Below are 15381 nucleotides of genomic sequence, written 5' to 3'. Positions count from 1 at the left end.
ACAAGCTAGCCAACTAACTATGATAAGTGGCGTATATTTTCCTTCGCAAATACCAAACTGTGTAGTCAATGTTTTATATTTAACAAATGAGTATGTCTGCATGTTAATTGATCTAAAGCTAATAATTGCATGCATAACTAATTTAAAGCCAAGATAAGAAGTGCTACTGTTTACTGCTGATGCTTTGTGCAGCCACATGTTGATATGATGTCACTCTAAACTGGGAGGGAACTAGCAGTTGAGAAAACTACCCCAAGTTCATGAGTTGAAATGCCTGTGTGAAATGATTGGAAACAAATTGAAGCTGATTGGCTGAAGACAGACATGTTTTTGAAGTAATTCAGTGGTGATTAAAAATCCAGTTACAGATTTCAGCTCAGTCATTCATTCATCAGTAACACTTTTCTCCTGGTCGGGGTGGAGAATATCCTGGGAACACTGGTCATGAGGCAGAAACACACCCTGGATGGGACATGGCCCCCCCCCCCCCCACACACACACACACACCCCCACACACACACACACACACAACGATCCACCAACCTGCTTTAGTGCTGTCATTAGTGTGTTACACTTTCTGTTTATTGCATTTTATTTATTTATTTTCCATTGTATATTTTTTACAGGACTGACAGTTAAAGTTCCTGCTCTCAGGGCCGTGTGCTTTGGGTGGCTACCATCTTGTGACTGATGGGGAAATTGCACTTTTATTTCAGTGAAAGCAATTTTATTTCTCACTTACCGAAATGGTCCTGCAGCCCAGACTAAATACAAACCTCACTGATGAAAAAAACCCCAATAGAAACAATCACATAAATTATAATGGTTTCCACTATAAACACCACTACAAACCATAAGCTAACCAGTAAAACCATTACCATTACTGGTCCTTAATGGTATCCACTACACACCACATGTCACCAATATAAGGCAACAAATTACCAGTAGAGACACACAAGGACTATTACTGTTTCCATTAAAGCCAATGCAATTCCCATAATAACTATTCAAACCATTACAAAATACAAAAAAGGGGTAGAATGTATATTAACTCATATTGTGTAGAATTAATATGCAGACAGGCTAAATATGATGCATGGCTATAATTAGGATAGATGATATTTGATGCTTTAAATGATATTTTTATGCTTTATTCTGTGCTGCATTCAGGTTTGAGTTGAGCTCGGTGTGCTACGTGCAGAAAATGCGCTTGCAGGTCCGCGTCCCGCCGATAGGGGCTTTCCTCATATTAAATCCAGGCTGAAATACAAACCGCTTGCACTTGGACATGTAGTGTACCAAGTAGTGCACTGTGTCGGCCGTAGAAGGCATTTTGTCACAGCCTAAGTAGTGTAATCAGGGAGGAAGTTGGGGGCCGTTTGGGATTCAGCCCCAGCTTTTCGCCTGCCTTGTTTAGCCGATCTGAATTGTGCTAATTCTGACATTTAACTCCGGAAACACAAATGTAAAAGCGCTAACAACCTCCATAGGGCGAATATCAAGCTCTGCGCTACTTTAGCTATCAGACAGCGGTGAGTAGGAACAAAAACTCGGTCGATTTGATGAAATTCTCTGCTTTGGGACTGAAATAATCCAATCCGACTGTGTGGTTTTGTCTTGAAGCGAGGTAGAACAGCAACATGGCGCCGTGTAGCCTGTTAGCAATAACACGGAGGACGGAGCGCGTTTAATCTGCTTTATTCTGCAGCGTTTCCTCACCATGTCGCCTTCTCTAACTCTCTTAATGTGTGTTTGTGACAGTTAACTTATCAAATAACATTAAATATCAGTTGGATTTATAAAATTGTCCTTGAACTAATGGTTTATGCTGGATGTCGTTATTAGGTTTCAGAAAGAGGAAAAAAACAGCTTCATTCGGTTTTCTTTCTTTCTGGTGTTTTTGTCCTTTTAATTTGCGGATAAACAAACTACAAAATCTCTTTATGACACTCATCGCAAATCGCTTTATCTTTACATTCCAACACTGGGTTTCACATAACAGGAGATGTGTGTGTCCTAAACGTATTCGGTTAGTTTATAAACATAACAGCAGTGTGTGTGTGTGTGTGTGTGTGTGTGTGTGTGTGTGTATATATATATATATATATATATATATATATATATATATATATATATATATATATATATATATAATCACACACCGTTATTTCTGTAAAGATTCTGCAGCCTTTTGATCAGGTGTGTCGGTATACCTGTGTGTTGATGTAACCGCGATACGGAAATCTGGAGTCGTAACACTGTCCCGATATCGGTGATGACGTCACAAACCGTCTGTTTCCACACACATTAAAAATCTGCTTCAATACCAGGTGAAAATGTAAGTTTAGGAAAAAACGTATAAAGTGCTTAGGAGTGAAAGGGATTCAGTAAAGACGAATCTTTCTCTCATTCATGCTGCAGTTTTCTGAATTGATATCGCAGTTTACTGAGAAACTGTGATTTTGTTTTTTACTGAAAATATCAAGCTGGATACCGAACGGATTTATTCGTACATTACCAGCGATCCTGACCCCTTCTGCTCTCCGGACCAGTCTGATCCATCCTGATGCTCTACTTCTTTTAGGAGTTCTCATCACCTGAAAATCACTGGCTACTGCTGAGGATGTCCCCCACACCCACAGTCTAAAGATCTGCATGAGATTACTGAGGATGATACCACTTAGAAACCCTGAAGATGGCTGTGGAGATGTTCTTCCTTGGATAGACTTAGGACGGCAGTTGCTAAGAACAGTTTACACTCAAGTCTCCATCATTGAACAGTTGATAAAGTCTCTTGTATTGAACTGAAGTTAACTATAATGAAATCAGAAATGACTCTGATGCTTATTCTCAAATTGCTGTTTACACAATTAGCACTTTTTGACTACATATTTATACAGTTATAGAAAGGAAAATAATTATAATCGCAGTGTGCAGTGTCATCCAGATGAGGATGGGTTCCCTTTAGAGTCTGGTCTCGGGAAGTCTTTCTTTTCCACCATTGCCTCTGGCTTGCTCATGGGGGATAAATTTATAAATGTAAAATTTATATCTGGAATCTCTATATTTCTTTAAAGCTGCTGTCTGACAGCATCCATTATTAGACACACTCTATAATACAACTGAATTTAATCATTCGTACTGCAAGGTACATAAGACATTCATGAAAATTCTATAATTTTGGAAAGTCATTTGTATACTACTATTGCTCCTATGTGTGTGTGTGTGTGTGTAAATTTACACATAAGAAGAACAACATACACCTCAACTGATCAGCTTCGAATCATTTACATTGCGATGAGATACTGCACTTTTATATACAAGATATTTCATATTAAAGGTGTTTACTTAATAACTATTAAATATGAAATAATATAAAGAAAGCAAGCAAACATAAATCCATACATTAAGACACAAGACCATTCATGCAGTTAAGAATGGTGCTGTATAAAAGGAGGACGTGCAGTGACGGCGGTGTGTTACACTTTATTAGAACCGGTGCTAAGCGAATACTAAGTGAGCGAAATAAATAAAATAAAACTTCAAATAAAATAAAAAAAAAAACAACTATTAAACAAAGGTGTTTGTCTGTATGACGTGACTTAAAATAACTTTCACATCTACCTCTGAGAAAGTCTGTTTTTGCTGTTGCTTGTCATTTCAGTTCTGTGAGTTTTCCCTTTTATGGAGTTTTATGGGTGTCACCAAATTCAAATCAGCAGTGTTGTGCACACCCCCAGTAATTTACTGATTGACATTCATCATGTTAATACAAAGAAATTCAGCATTTCTGAAACTTGTAAATCCAGCAGAAATTTTTAGTTCATTTTGGCAAATATTTACACACAACTTTACTAAAGATATCTAAATGATGCCCATTGTTTCTTTTCCTTTTGTTTATTAAATATTGATTATGGTTTAATGAGCCTTTGTATTAATGGTTGTCTTTTTGTTAAAAGGTTTTTAAGATGTTAAGGATGTACTTGATGTGAAGACTGAGGTTTGCACTGAGAATTTATTTCTTTAAAACCTTTTGATTATTGATTGTGTTAGTCAATTCTTCAAAATTGGTTAGAAATGAGTGATAACACGTACAACCTGTTATTGGTCTTTTTAATGAATGTTTAATTAATGTAATTAGTCATTTTATTTTCACTTGACTCAGTAGTTCAGTTGAAAAGCTGCAAAGGGAGAACACAGTACAAATAAAAAATAAATAAATACATACATACACACACACACAATTTTTAAAAGTGTGAAAAACACAAGGAAGAGTAAACAGTGTCCTGTAGCCGTGACTGTATAAATAAATGAATGCACTTTTCTGTACTAACTAATATTTTAGCCAATGTACTAATACAAAAAGTAGGCATATGAACATCCAGTTCAGAAATTAAATGAGAAGAATAAAGCGTAAAATATAATTTTGGTTATATCAAGAAACTAATTGAGAACAAACATAATGTGACTGCGCTCATATGGATCATATGATCAAAACAACGACAGTAAAAACCACTTCACTAGTTTTGTGTGCGTTTTTATTTTTATATATAATAAAGCTATCACACTTCCTGTGACATGGAAATCATTTTATTTTATGGAACAAGTTACAAGAAAAAAGACTCTTGTATTCATGTGTGTTGCAGGTGCGGGTGAGCAGCCATGTCTCGGGTGGTGAAAAAGCGGCAGGCTGACCCCAAAGTGGTGCAGTATGTGTGGTCAGCCATCAGAGTGATCCGCAGCCAGAAACAGATCGCTAACATGGATCGAATCTCAAAGTAATTCCTCTTCTTCCTTCACCTCAGTTTAGTATTTCTCATACTGCAGGAGAAAAGGAAGCCTGTTGGACATAAAGGCTGAGGAAATGACGTGTGTTGTGATGCAGGTATTTGAGCCGTGTGTATGGGATGCACCCCAAAGAGACATCCAGGCAGCTGGTGTTAGCGGTGAAGGACGGCCTCGTGGTGGAGACGCTCACTGTGGGCTGTAAGGGCTCTAAAGCTGGAGTGGAGCAGGAGGGCTACTGGCTGCCAGGAGACGAGATGGTGAGAAACACTGACAGCTCACCAGTATTATACTGTATTGTATACTGTAGAACATCTATACAGTACTATAGAACATCTACACAGTACTATATTATAGAACATCTATACTGTACTATAGAACATCTACACAGTACTATAATATAGAACATCTATACAGTACTATAGAACATCTATACAGTACTATAATATAGAACATCTATACAGTACTATAGAACATCTATACAGTACTATAATATAGAACATCTATACAGTACTATAGAACATCTATACAGTACTATAATATAGAACATCTATACAGTACTATAGAATATCTATACAGTACTATAGAACATCTATACAGTACTATAATATAGAACATCTATACAGTACTATAGAACATCTATACAGTACTATAGAACATCTATACAGTACTATAATATAGAACATCTATACAGTACTATAGCACAAGTTCAGGCACATGATCACTTGTCGGTGTTTGTGTGTTTACAGAGCTGATGTTCAACAGTTTTTTTGTGTGTGTTTTCTGTATATTCCTGTCATGTGAAGACGTGTTAGATCATTTTATATTTACATGCTGTACTTTATCTTCATCTCCAGCCTCTCTGTGTTGAGAGAAAGTAAATTTCAAAGTGTCAGTAATGGGTGAGATTCCACTCCTGAGTGAGAGACAGAATTTACAGCAGTCTGTGTTTCTTCTTCAGTCTGATTGCTAAAGCTCAAGATTTTAAAACGGCATCATATTAATCTAAAAACAACGGCATCTATTTATATTCAATCTTTAATACTTTTACTTTGGGTTCAGTATAATTTACTCCCTCAGTCATCATCAGGCTTTTCGTTCGTGTGTGTGTGTGTGTGTGCGCGCGTGCTTTTAACACTTGAGACCCAGAAGTTACAGTCATCCAGTCATTTAGGATTTTAAACAATGTTTTCTGGATCACTTGCAATCGCAGGAGCAGATGTCTGAGGGCAATAAGGTAGGCCGTTATTAATTACTGTGATTTCTACTTTACTAACTTTATCTTTCCTGTAGTTGGTAGTTTGTGTAGCCTGACCACGGGACTGCCTTCCACCTTAATATAGTTGTTTAAATCAAATCAACATTAATAATGATAATATTAAAAACAGTAATATATTTAAATTTGTATTATTTTAGTAACTGATCTGCAGTGGTGAATTCAGCGTCAGTGAGGAATTGAGAAGAAAATAAAATCCCATCTGATTATTTTACAGTTTTATTGAGTTTGAAAGCTGTCCCGAGTCGGTCATCAGTGTGAGTTTGTTTGTCAGTGAATGCTCAGTACTTGTCCTCTCTCTACTCTTCTGTCTCTTAAAACACACACTCCCTCCACTTGATGAAGTGTGTTGAGATAAACAAACAAATCCTCGAGCACTAACGCAGGTTTGGAGTTCAGCCACCTGTTGCCGGATTTCTCTTCATCATAAACATCCAGTTAAATGTATATATAGTTTTTCCCTGCAGATGACAGGAAGATCAGCAACTGATTCCAGCTTCACATTTCCACATTTCCTTTCAATCTGAAAGTGCACACAATGTGCATTAACAAAAGAAGCAGATAGCTTTGTGTGTGTGGGTGTTAGGGGTGAAGATAGAGTTGTACACTGGATTGGATTTATTTTAAACGGTTACTCTTCTGAACACATGCAGGATTTATTAGAGGTTTTTTTTTGCAGTACGTCATACACGCCACAAAACTCTTGCAAAAGGGTTTGTGTGTAAAATCAAATGTAAACGTGATAAAACTATACAAGCTGATTTTCTAACCAACTGTCTACATTGTGTTTCAAATGAGCAAAAACAACAAAAACATAATTCATGCTGGTATTCTTTATAACTGTCCTGCAACACACTTTTTAGGGCTCATTATTTGGGATCTCAGTAAATCAGTTACTTTTTGTTTTAAACTCCAGTCAAACCCACATGCAGGTGTTGAATTTAAACTAATGGCCATTTAAATGAAATCTTTAGTGAAGAAATGTAAATATTGCGTATGCGCTGAGTTTCCAGTTTATTACGTACACACACATTCAGTAGCACTGTTATGTGAATTCTCCTGACGCTTGATATGTGCTGCATTGAAATGATTAATGATTGCAAGGTTAATTTACTGTAAAGTTGAATAGGTTAGGGGAACAGTGTGTGTGGGTGTGTTTGTGTTTGTGTGTAGGTGTGGGTGGGCTGTGGTTAATAAACAGGCAGCTCAGTGTGTATGTAATTCGGTGAAACGTGATGAAGCTCCACTTCCTCCAGATCTCAGATCAGTGTGCTGTAACTTCCCCAACTCCAGCCTCCAGTCTGCACCGTGTCAGAGGCCATGTTCATGAGGCCAAGGGGGTGTGGCCAGGGCGGAGGGTACACGCCCATCACTATGCTTTGTTTGTGTGTGTGTGTCTGTGTGTGTGTTGCAGGACTGGGAGGCAGAGAGTCACGACTGGTACTGTTTCGAGTGTCACCTCCCCGGAGATGTGCTGGAGTGCGACAGCTGCTTTCGTGTCTATCACCTCCGCTGTCTCACTGACGAGCTCCGGCCCAGAGACACCACATCTCACTGGCAGTGCTCTGTCTGCCGGGTACACACACACACACACACACACATATATATATATATATATATATATATATATATATATATATATATATATATATATATATATATATATATACACCCATACATACATACAAAGAGCAAAGTAAAAGAGTCGGAAAGCATCCACAGAAGAGGATTTCACAATCTGTGAGCATCCTGAAGTAACTCTTAACAAGATGCAATGTTTTTTGTGTTGATGTTTCTCACAGGGCAGTAAAAGAAGAACCCTTACTAAACAGGAAATGGTCACATATCTGAAGTTTATTCTTGCACGAATGAAAGAAAGGGTATATTTATAATTCAGTTCAATTCAGTTTTATTTGTATAGCTTATATATGTTTATCTGTAAAATAATTTCACCTCCTTTTCTCTCATGTATGAATTAGTTTTGCTTACATTACTGCAGTGTGCAGCTCATACTTACTGCTGCATTTCTCTTGCTCAGGCCATCGACCTACACAAGAGAGGCAAAGAGACAAAGCAGGCTATGTACCGGAGGCTGATCCACACGGCACTGGATGTGGATAACATTCAGGAGGTGAGTCACGATGCAGTGCTAAGATTTAGATTTTGTTCATGGGTGTTATTAAAAGTGTAATGATTTTGAAAAGGTATAATGATTAGGGGGAAAAGGCTCAGAACATTGTATTGAAATTGAATACAGGATTGTTGGTAGTCCACTCACTTGGTAGTTGGTAGTCCACTTTTGATCATATTCTATCCTAAAGTTATTTGTAAATCCTGTAGGTTTTGTTTTTTTTGGTAGGCCTGGAGCAGTGCACATATAAAATGTAATAAATATAATTAATCAAAGACTGCAGCTATTGTCATCCTGCTGTGAACTCATATTTTTTTCCTAATCTAGCCTTGTCTGTGTAGAATATAATTACAGCTCTCCTGAAACAATAGAAATCTGAGAAGATATTCAGAGCTTCTGCTCCTTATGTTCTCCTTCTCCTTTCAACTGCAGAATATTTCTGAGGGCAAGTACAAGAACTTTGAGGAGTTTAAAGCAGATGCTCAGCTGATTGTCCACAATACAGCGATTCTGCACGGAGGTCAGACTGATGAAGTGGCTGGAAGACTTAAAGTAATGATGTATGTGCTGATTTATGACTTGTAGTATTTTTCCCCTTCAGCACGTAGTGATCAGACTGAAATCGCCAGACTTCTCTACAACGACACCTGCCATGAGGTGAGAGCTTACACTGACTCCTAGTATTTAATGTTACTGTTACAGTAAGGTTTTTGGGTGGGAAAGTTGACCTTCATATCTGTAATTTTTTTTCAGTTGAATGAGCTGTTGTTGTGCAGAAACTGCTTCCATCTGTCCAATGCTCGGCCTGATAACTGGTTCTGTTATCCCTGTGTAAGTACTACTCTGAGTTACCGTTCATACTTTGTCACATGGTCCTGACGTGTGTGTGTGTGTGTGTGTGTGTGTGTGTGTGTGTGTGTGTGTGTGTGTGTGTGTGTTCAGGTTCCTGGTCATGAGCTGGTGTGGGCCAGAATGAAGGGTTTTGGTTACTGGCCTGCCAAAGTGATGCAGCGAGAAGGGAACCAGGTTGATGTTCGCTTCTTTGGTCACCAGCACCAGAGGTGAGAGTTAAACACTGCGTGCACTTAATTTAGCTGAAGAATGAAAATGGCAGAACAGATTAACCAAATAACTGCTTTGTAGCATGATGTAAAATTTCTTGAAAGACACTGACTCTGGGCAGAGGGGATTTAAACCCTCACTTCTGTGATGTGATAAACACAGACATTGTGCAGTTAGTGGATTATTGGTTGATTAGACTGGAACTCAGATTAAACTCTGATTAAGTCTAATGATTTAACAGCAGTTTTGAGCCTGAGGGATGGTATCTTTGTGTGTGTGTGTGTGTGTGGGGGGGGGGGGGGGGGGGTTTCCTCAGAGCCTGGATACCTTCAGACAACATCCAGGATATTTCGGTGAACGTGCAGCAGCTTCAGGTGAAGCGCAGTAGTGGCTGGAAGAAGGCGTGTGAGGAACTCGAGCTGCACCAGCGCTTCCTCCGTGAGGGACGTACATGGAAGGGACGCACAGACGAGCGGCAAGACGAGGCAGAGTCCAGCATCTCCTCCACCAGCAATGAGCAGGTGAGTGCAGGACACAGAGCACTGCTGCAACTAAAGAACAAAAAGTGATGGAGGTAACTCCACACCCTCAGACATTGGCAGAAACCTGTGTGAAATTTTTGTGGTGCTACTGCATTAATATAAAATAAAATTCTAAATAAAATAAGAGTAAAGAGCCTGTCTGCTCTCTGGAACACCCTCAGGATGTTAATGAGTCTGTGTGAGATGCTGCGATGGAGAACACAGCAACTTACTTTTTGAAATATTAAATTCTTTTGTTACTGCTGAAGCAGGAGCTTTATGCAGATCTGATTTGTGCGTGTGTGTGTTCATTCTTAGTGGAAGTGTTGAAAGAGAAACTGCATGAACAGATTAAATGCAGCAGATTAAACGCAAAGTGTGTTTCTCCATTTGTTGAAATGTGAACGCACACACACACACACGTGCACAGTGTCCAGTGTTTTCCTCTCAGTCACTGATGTTTTCTTCTCTGTTGTATATCAGACGAAGAGTAATCAGGAGCCAAAAGCTAAAAAGAGCCGCCGTTCCCAACCACCAGAACCCAAAGAAGAGGTTCGTTACCATACCGTGTGTGTGTGTGTGTGTGTGTGTGTGTGTGTGTGTGTGTGCGCACATGTGAACAAAACTCCAACCCCCTCACTGGTCTTATGTTTCACCAGGAGCCTGAGCCTGAGGTGGAAGCGGTGAGTTCGAGTCAGGAGATTCCCACCGCGGCTCCTCACCAGCCTGAGCGCATGTCCGTCTCAACACAAACCAAAAAGTCTCCATCATCTTCATCCTCTCCCGCTCCCCGCATGCTGCACCGCGCCACACAGACCCTTAATGAGGGCAGCTGTCAAAACATGTGCCATGACAAGTACACCAAAATCTTCAGCGATGTCAAGGAGATGATGAAGGCTGAAAACAAGCGTGAGACAGAGCGAGTGCTGAAGGAGGCACTGGACAAGGTGAAGTTCAACGCTGGTGGGATTTATTCACCAAATTATTCACAGAATTATTCTGAATTATTTTTATTTATTGAGTTAGTGTTCTATGTAAAAGCTGTAATGCTGTTAGGGGAAATATCTACAGTGGTGCTTGAAAGTTTGTGAAAGAATTTTGTATATATCTGCATAAATATGACCTAAAACATTATCAGTTTTTCACATAAGTCCTAACAGTAGATAAAGAGAACAAAATTAAACAAATGAGACAAAAATATTATACTTGGTCATTTATTTATTAATTAATAAATGTTCCAACATTACATATGTGAAACCCTGAGGATATTGTAGGTCGTATTTATGCAGAAATATAAAAAATTCTAGAGGGTTTACAAAGCACCACTGTAAATGTTTTGCAGATGCAAATCTTTTACTTGATTTGTTTTATACAGTAATTCACATTAGACTGAGAGTGTAATGAATTAGGCCTGAACAGGACAGTGTTACTGATGACATCACTGTGCACTGGACATTAACATAGCTGAGTCATGCAGTTCTGGGTTCTGGTGGTGGTTCTGCAGGTTGTAGTGATTCTGTGTCTGTGCAGCTGAGGGTGGAGATGGAGGAGGAGAAGAGGCAGGCGGTGAGTAAAGCGGTGGCGAACACACAAGCGGAGATGGAGCGCAAATGTAAGCAGGTGAAGGAAAAGTGTAAAGAGGAGCTGATGGAGGAGATGAAGAAGATAGTAAACCAACACAAGCAGCTCATCTCTCAGACCAAAAAGAAGCAGTGGGTTAGTCAAACAACAAACTTCACCACTTTACACATCATTTTATACTTCATCACTTTACACTTCAAAAATCTACCTAAATCTGAGTGAAACGCAGTCATTGAGAAGATCTGTGTATTAGCATCACTATTTTGTAAATGTGAAATCTTGTAAGTTTTTGTCTAGAAATAATGGCATCACTGCCAGTGCAACTGGTTCTCTCGTGTTTATTAATGATGAAAAAATCAGCTAAAAAAATCAGCAGGATGAATTGTGAAGTGTTATCTGCTCACATTCCACCGAATGCTTCAAAACTCATTGGATAGAACTTCACAGTGTAGATGGACATTATTTAAGGCAAAGAAATGGAATGATCTGCAGTGGCAAGTCAATTGCCTGACCTGAATCCAACTGACCTGCATTTCACTCGTGAAGAAAAACTGAAGGAAAAATGCCACAAGAACAAGCAGGAAGTGAAAGCGCTTTAGCAGGGAAGAAACCCAGCATCTGGTGATGTCTATGGATTACAGACTTCAGGCAGTCATTTACTGCAAAGGATTTGCATCTAAGTATTAAAAATGACAATATAATTTACGATTGTTCGTTTTTCCAATCACTTTTGGTCCCTTAAAATGGCGGGGATTGGTACACCATTCACCCGATTTGGATGTAAATATCCTCAAATTAAAGCTTCATCATTTAATCTCAACTCCTTTATACTGTGGTAGACAGATAAACTTATAACTGTGTTGGTGTCCAAATATTTATGGATCTGTTTGTTCATAACTTTCAGTCAAAATAACTTTCATTTGCCTCTAATGGAGTTTTGTGAGCATCACTGTAATTATGTTGTTGTTGTATGTGTGTGTGTGTGTCAGTGTTATAATTGTGAGGAGGAGGCGATGTACCACTGCTGCTGGAACACGTCGTACTGCTCCATCAAGTGTCAGCAGGAACACTGGCACGCCGATCACAAACGCACCTGTCGCAGGAAGAGATGAGCTGCAGCCAATCACAGCGCCATCCATCTACATGCCACGCTGTTGGATGATTTCCCGTCAGCCCAAGTTTTAAACACTTTCCTCAACACAGACTATTTTCTCAGTGAGCCTGAGGCATAACGTAGCGAGGAACCGATTTTACTTTTTATTTTATTTTATTATATTTTATGTAAATCTTTTATTTGCGGTAAAATAAAAAGAGTCTTGCTTGCCTACAAACTAACTGAAATGTGAAGTAATAACCTTTTTAAACACGTGATTCTGAATCACTTGCTGTGTAGATATTTGACTTTTCTACTCGCGGACGGTGTTTTGCCTCCTGTGTTGATGGACGTCGGTGTTTTACTGAGTTCGTTGTGGGAGATTTTGTTGGTTGTGATGCATCATGTTCTGGGAACAGGGTTGAAGATGGCAGGACATTTCTGTCGGGGAAAAAATACAATCTTCCATTTATGAATATGCACATTATGTTACATTTTAATATGGAAAATGTCCTTTTAATGAGACCAGATTATTTATGTGCAAATTTTGGGCTCTATAGTCAAAGTGTTTTTGAGTCAAAACTTCGAGATGTTATTGTGTGTAACACATCCTGATGCTACCTGTGTTACGGATGGAGATCAGTTTCGTTTGCAAAGGTTCAGAATTGAGATGTGAGCTGTATAGAAATCAGCATAAACTCTACACTTAACAGTGAATTGAAACAAAAACTGTTAACATGCACTCCTTTTCTGTCGCGTATATGGAAAGAGAAAAGAAAACATGCTGAGTTTGTGGCTGATGTAGAATCAGCTGAATGATGAAGGAAACCATCAGTTACTCGTGAGCTTTAATTGTTACTCACGTGTTTAATGCATTTGAGAATCTTCTGCTCTTCCTCTCTGTTCGTCACTGTTGCACTACGTGTAAATAAACATCTGCCGCTAAACGTGACTGTTTTAAGATTTGCACGTCAGCAGCATTATGTACATTTCATGAATGCATTAAATGTATTTGATTTTGTCAAAAACTAAACAAAGAATTATTTGTAATTCTGGGAAAAGATCTCATTCCAGTGCGCATGAAAAATTGTTTGTGTTTACTCGCCGCTTCTCGTTTCTCTCCTCGCTGCTGGATTTCTGCAGTGAATTCAACATTTTTTCTTTTTTTTGTTTTTTTAAAGGAAACTTGACTTCATTTTGTAATCACAGATTCTTTTGTATTGTGGGCAACGTAACGACTACTGAAAGTGCGACCGAGTCCGAGCCTGGTGTTTCCTTTCAGATGTGCGTTTGGAGTCATGTGGTGTAAAAGTCCTGCCCCTTCCTGGGTGTGTCTGTAAAAGACGCCCCGCCTCGCATTACACTCTGTAACAGTAACTCTGTATAATAAACAATAAACATATCAAACACCTTTAATTGTGCACTTGAAATCTTTCTGCAGGGGTGTTTTTATTTTTGTGATCAAACTGAACAAACACACTCGTACCAATTAAAGCACTTTATTGCACCATAATCTTGTGAAGGTCGGCCAAAGCAGGCGTCTATAAAAGTGTCATTTAATACTTTTAATTATGTGTACAAAACAATTTTAAACACACCTGCACCATACAAAAATGTTTTTTTGTCTTTTTGTTGTTTTGGTAACCAACGATATATACACACACCATGCAGACTCGCTCACATCGATCTAGATTTCAATAAAGGAGGGAAGTTAATGTCACAGGTTGAACATTAATGTGCACATTTGCTATTTTCACTTGCTGAAATTTCCATTTTTATGGGATTGATAACATGAATGCTTTCAGGTACAAACCTTAAGATTTCACTCTAGAAAAAAAAAAGAAAAAAAAAAGATTCCATTGTCACTCAATGATGAAGTGTAAACTTGTTTCCCACATAGTACAAACTTTAATTTTGCTCATTAAAAAAATAATAAAGGAACAATAATGTGCTGATTAGAGGCAAACATATGAATGTGTTTTTATCAGCTGATGTGAAATGACATTTTGCTCATTTAAGCTCTAAAAGTTCAACACCAACGACGATGTTTAGGTTCAAATTGCAGATTTTTCTGCTTTTCCTGTTCATTGCTCATGTTTCAGTTATTAATTATGATTCTTCTTCTCTTTGCTGCAACTCCTCGTCCGAGTTGATTAATGAATCTGACATCATGCTCGGATTGTGTAAAAATAATTCAGAGCAGCCAGAAAGTCCTCAGGCTTTGGTGTGTGTGTGTGTGTGTGTGTGTGTGTGTGTGTGTGTGTGTTTAGTGTGCTAATGCGAATTGCTGATGAACGTGTTGATTATCTCGAAACGGCCACAAAACTGAAGCACACTTCTGTACAAATCTGTCAATAAATAAATAAAAGAAGTTACAGAAATTAAAGATAAAATGGCAACGTAAACACAAACAAGTCATTAAAACACTGAATCAGAACACAAGAGTTTGTGCAGCGGTGTTTGCTGAACCTGCATGTGTGTGTTTGTGTGTGTGTGTGTGTAACAAACTTCTGTCTACAACAGATACCATGCAAATGGGAAGTACTGCATCAGAAAGGTTTCATTGGTGATCCCAAGATTGTATTTTAATATATATTTTATATTTATTTATATATATATATATATATATATATATATATATATATATATATATATATATATATATATTTGTATATTTGTATATTTATATTTGTACATATTCTTGATGTTACTCAAGATTATACAATGCTTTGTTTTATATTAGCAATGTTATTTAATGAGGAAAACATTTTCAAATGTCTTCTCACACTTCTAAAAAGAACAAAATAAATAAGAACTATTTTCTGTACATAATTACAAAGCGGACTTATTGTTGGAGCTTTTTACACTTATATTAAACACGACTGAAAACTCAGCGGATTGTTTCACATCCAGCTGTGGGACATTTACAAAG

General features: G+C 38.2%; 1 protein-coding gene across 3 annotated transcripts; it reads left to right on the top strand.

Moving 5' to 3' along the window:
• The first annotated feature begins 1369 nt into the window (after positions 1–1369).
• zmynd11 (zinc finger, MYND-type containing 11) lies at positions 1370–13860 on the top strand. 3 transcript variants are annotated; one of them, XM_017462064.3, is made up of 16 exons: positions 1373–1532; positions 4647–4778; positions 4886–5045; positions 5999–6022; positions 7476–7637; positions 7864–7941; positions 8100–8192; positions 8625–8712; positions 8794–8849; positions 8946–9023; positions 9135–9253; positions 9571–9775; positions 10259–10327; positions 10435–10722; positions 11306–11491; positions 12346–13860. In XM_017462064.3, the coding sequence occupies exons 2-16, from the start codon at positions 4663–4665 to the stop codon at positions 12466–12468; spliced, it is 1845 nt and encodes a 614-aa protein (XP_017317553.1). In that variant the 5' UTR covers positions 1373–1532; positions 4647–4662; the 3' UTR covers positions 12469–13860. The 3 variants fall into 3 exon arrangements, with proteins under 3 accessions (XP_053530742.1, XP_017317553.1, XP_053530741.1); XM_053674767.1 differs by lacking the exon at positions 12346–13860 and having other exon boundaries at positions 1370–1532; positions 11280–11491; XM_053674766.1 differs by lacking the exon at positions 5999–6022.
• Positions 13861–15381: the final 1521 nt, after the last annotated feature.

This window comes from Ictalurus punctatus, chromosome 23, assembly GCF_001660625.3.
Source record: "Ictalurus punctatus breed USDA103 chromosome 23, Coco_2.0, whole genome shotgun sequence".
Taxonomy (NCBI): Eukaryota; Metazoa; Chordata; class Actinopteri; order Siluriformes; family Ictaluridae; genus Ictalurus; species Ictalurus punctatus.
The sequence above is the reverse complement of the archived record's forward strand: the minus strand, read 5'-3'. Positions and strand labels throughout refer to the sequence as shown.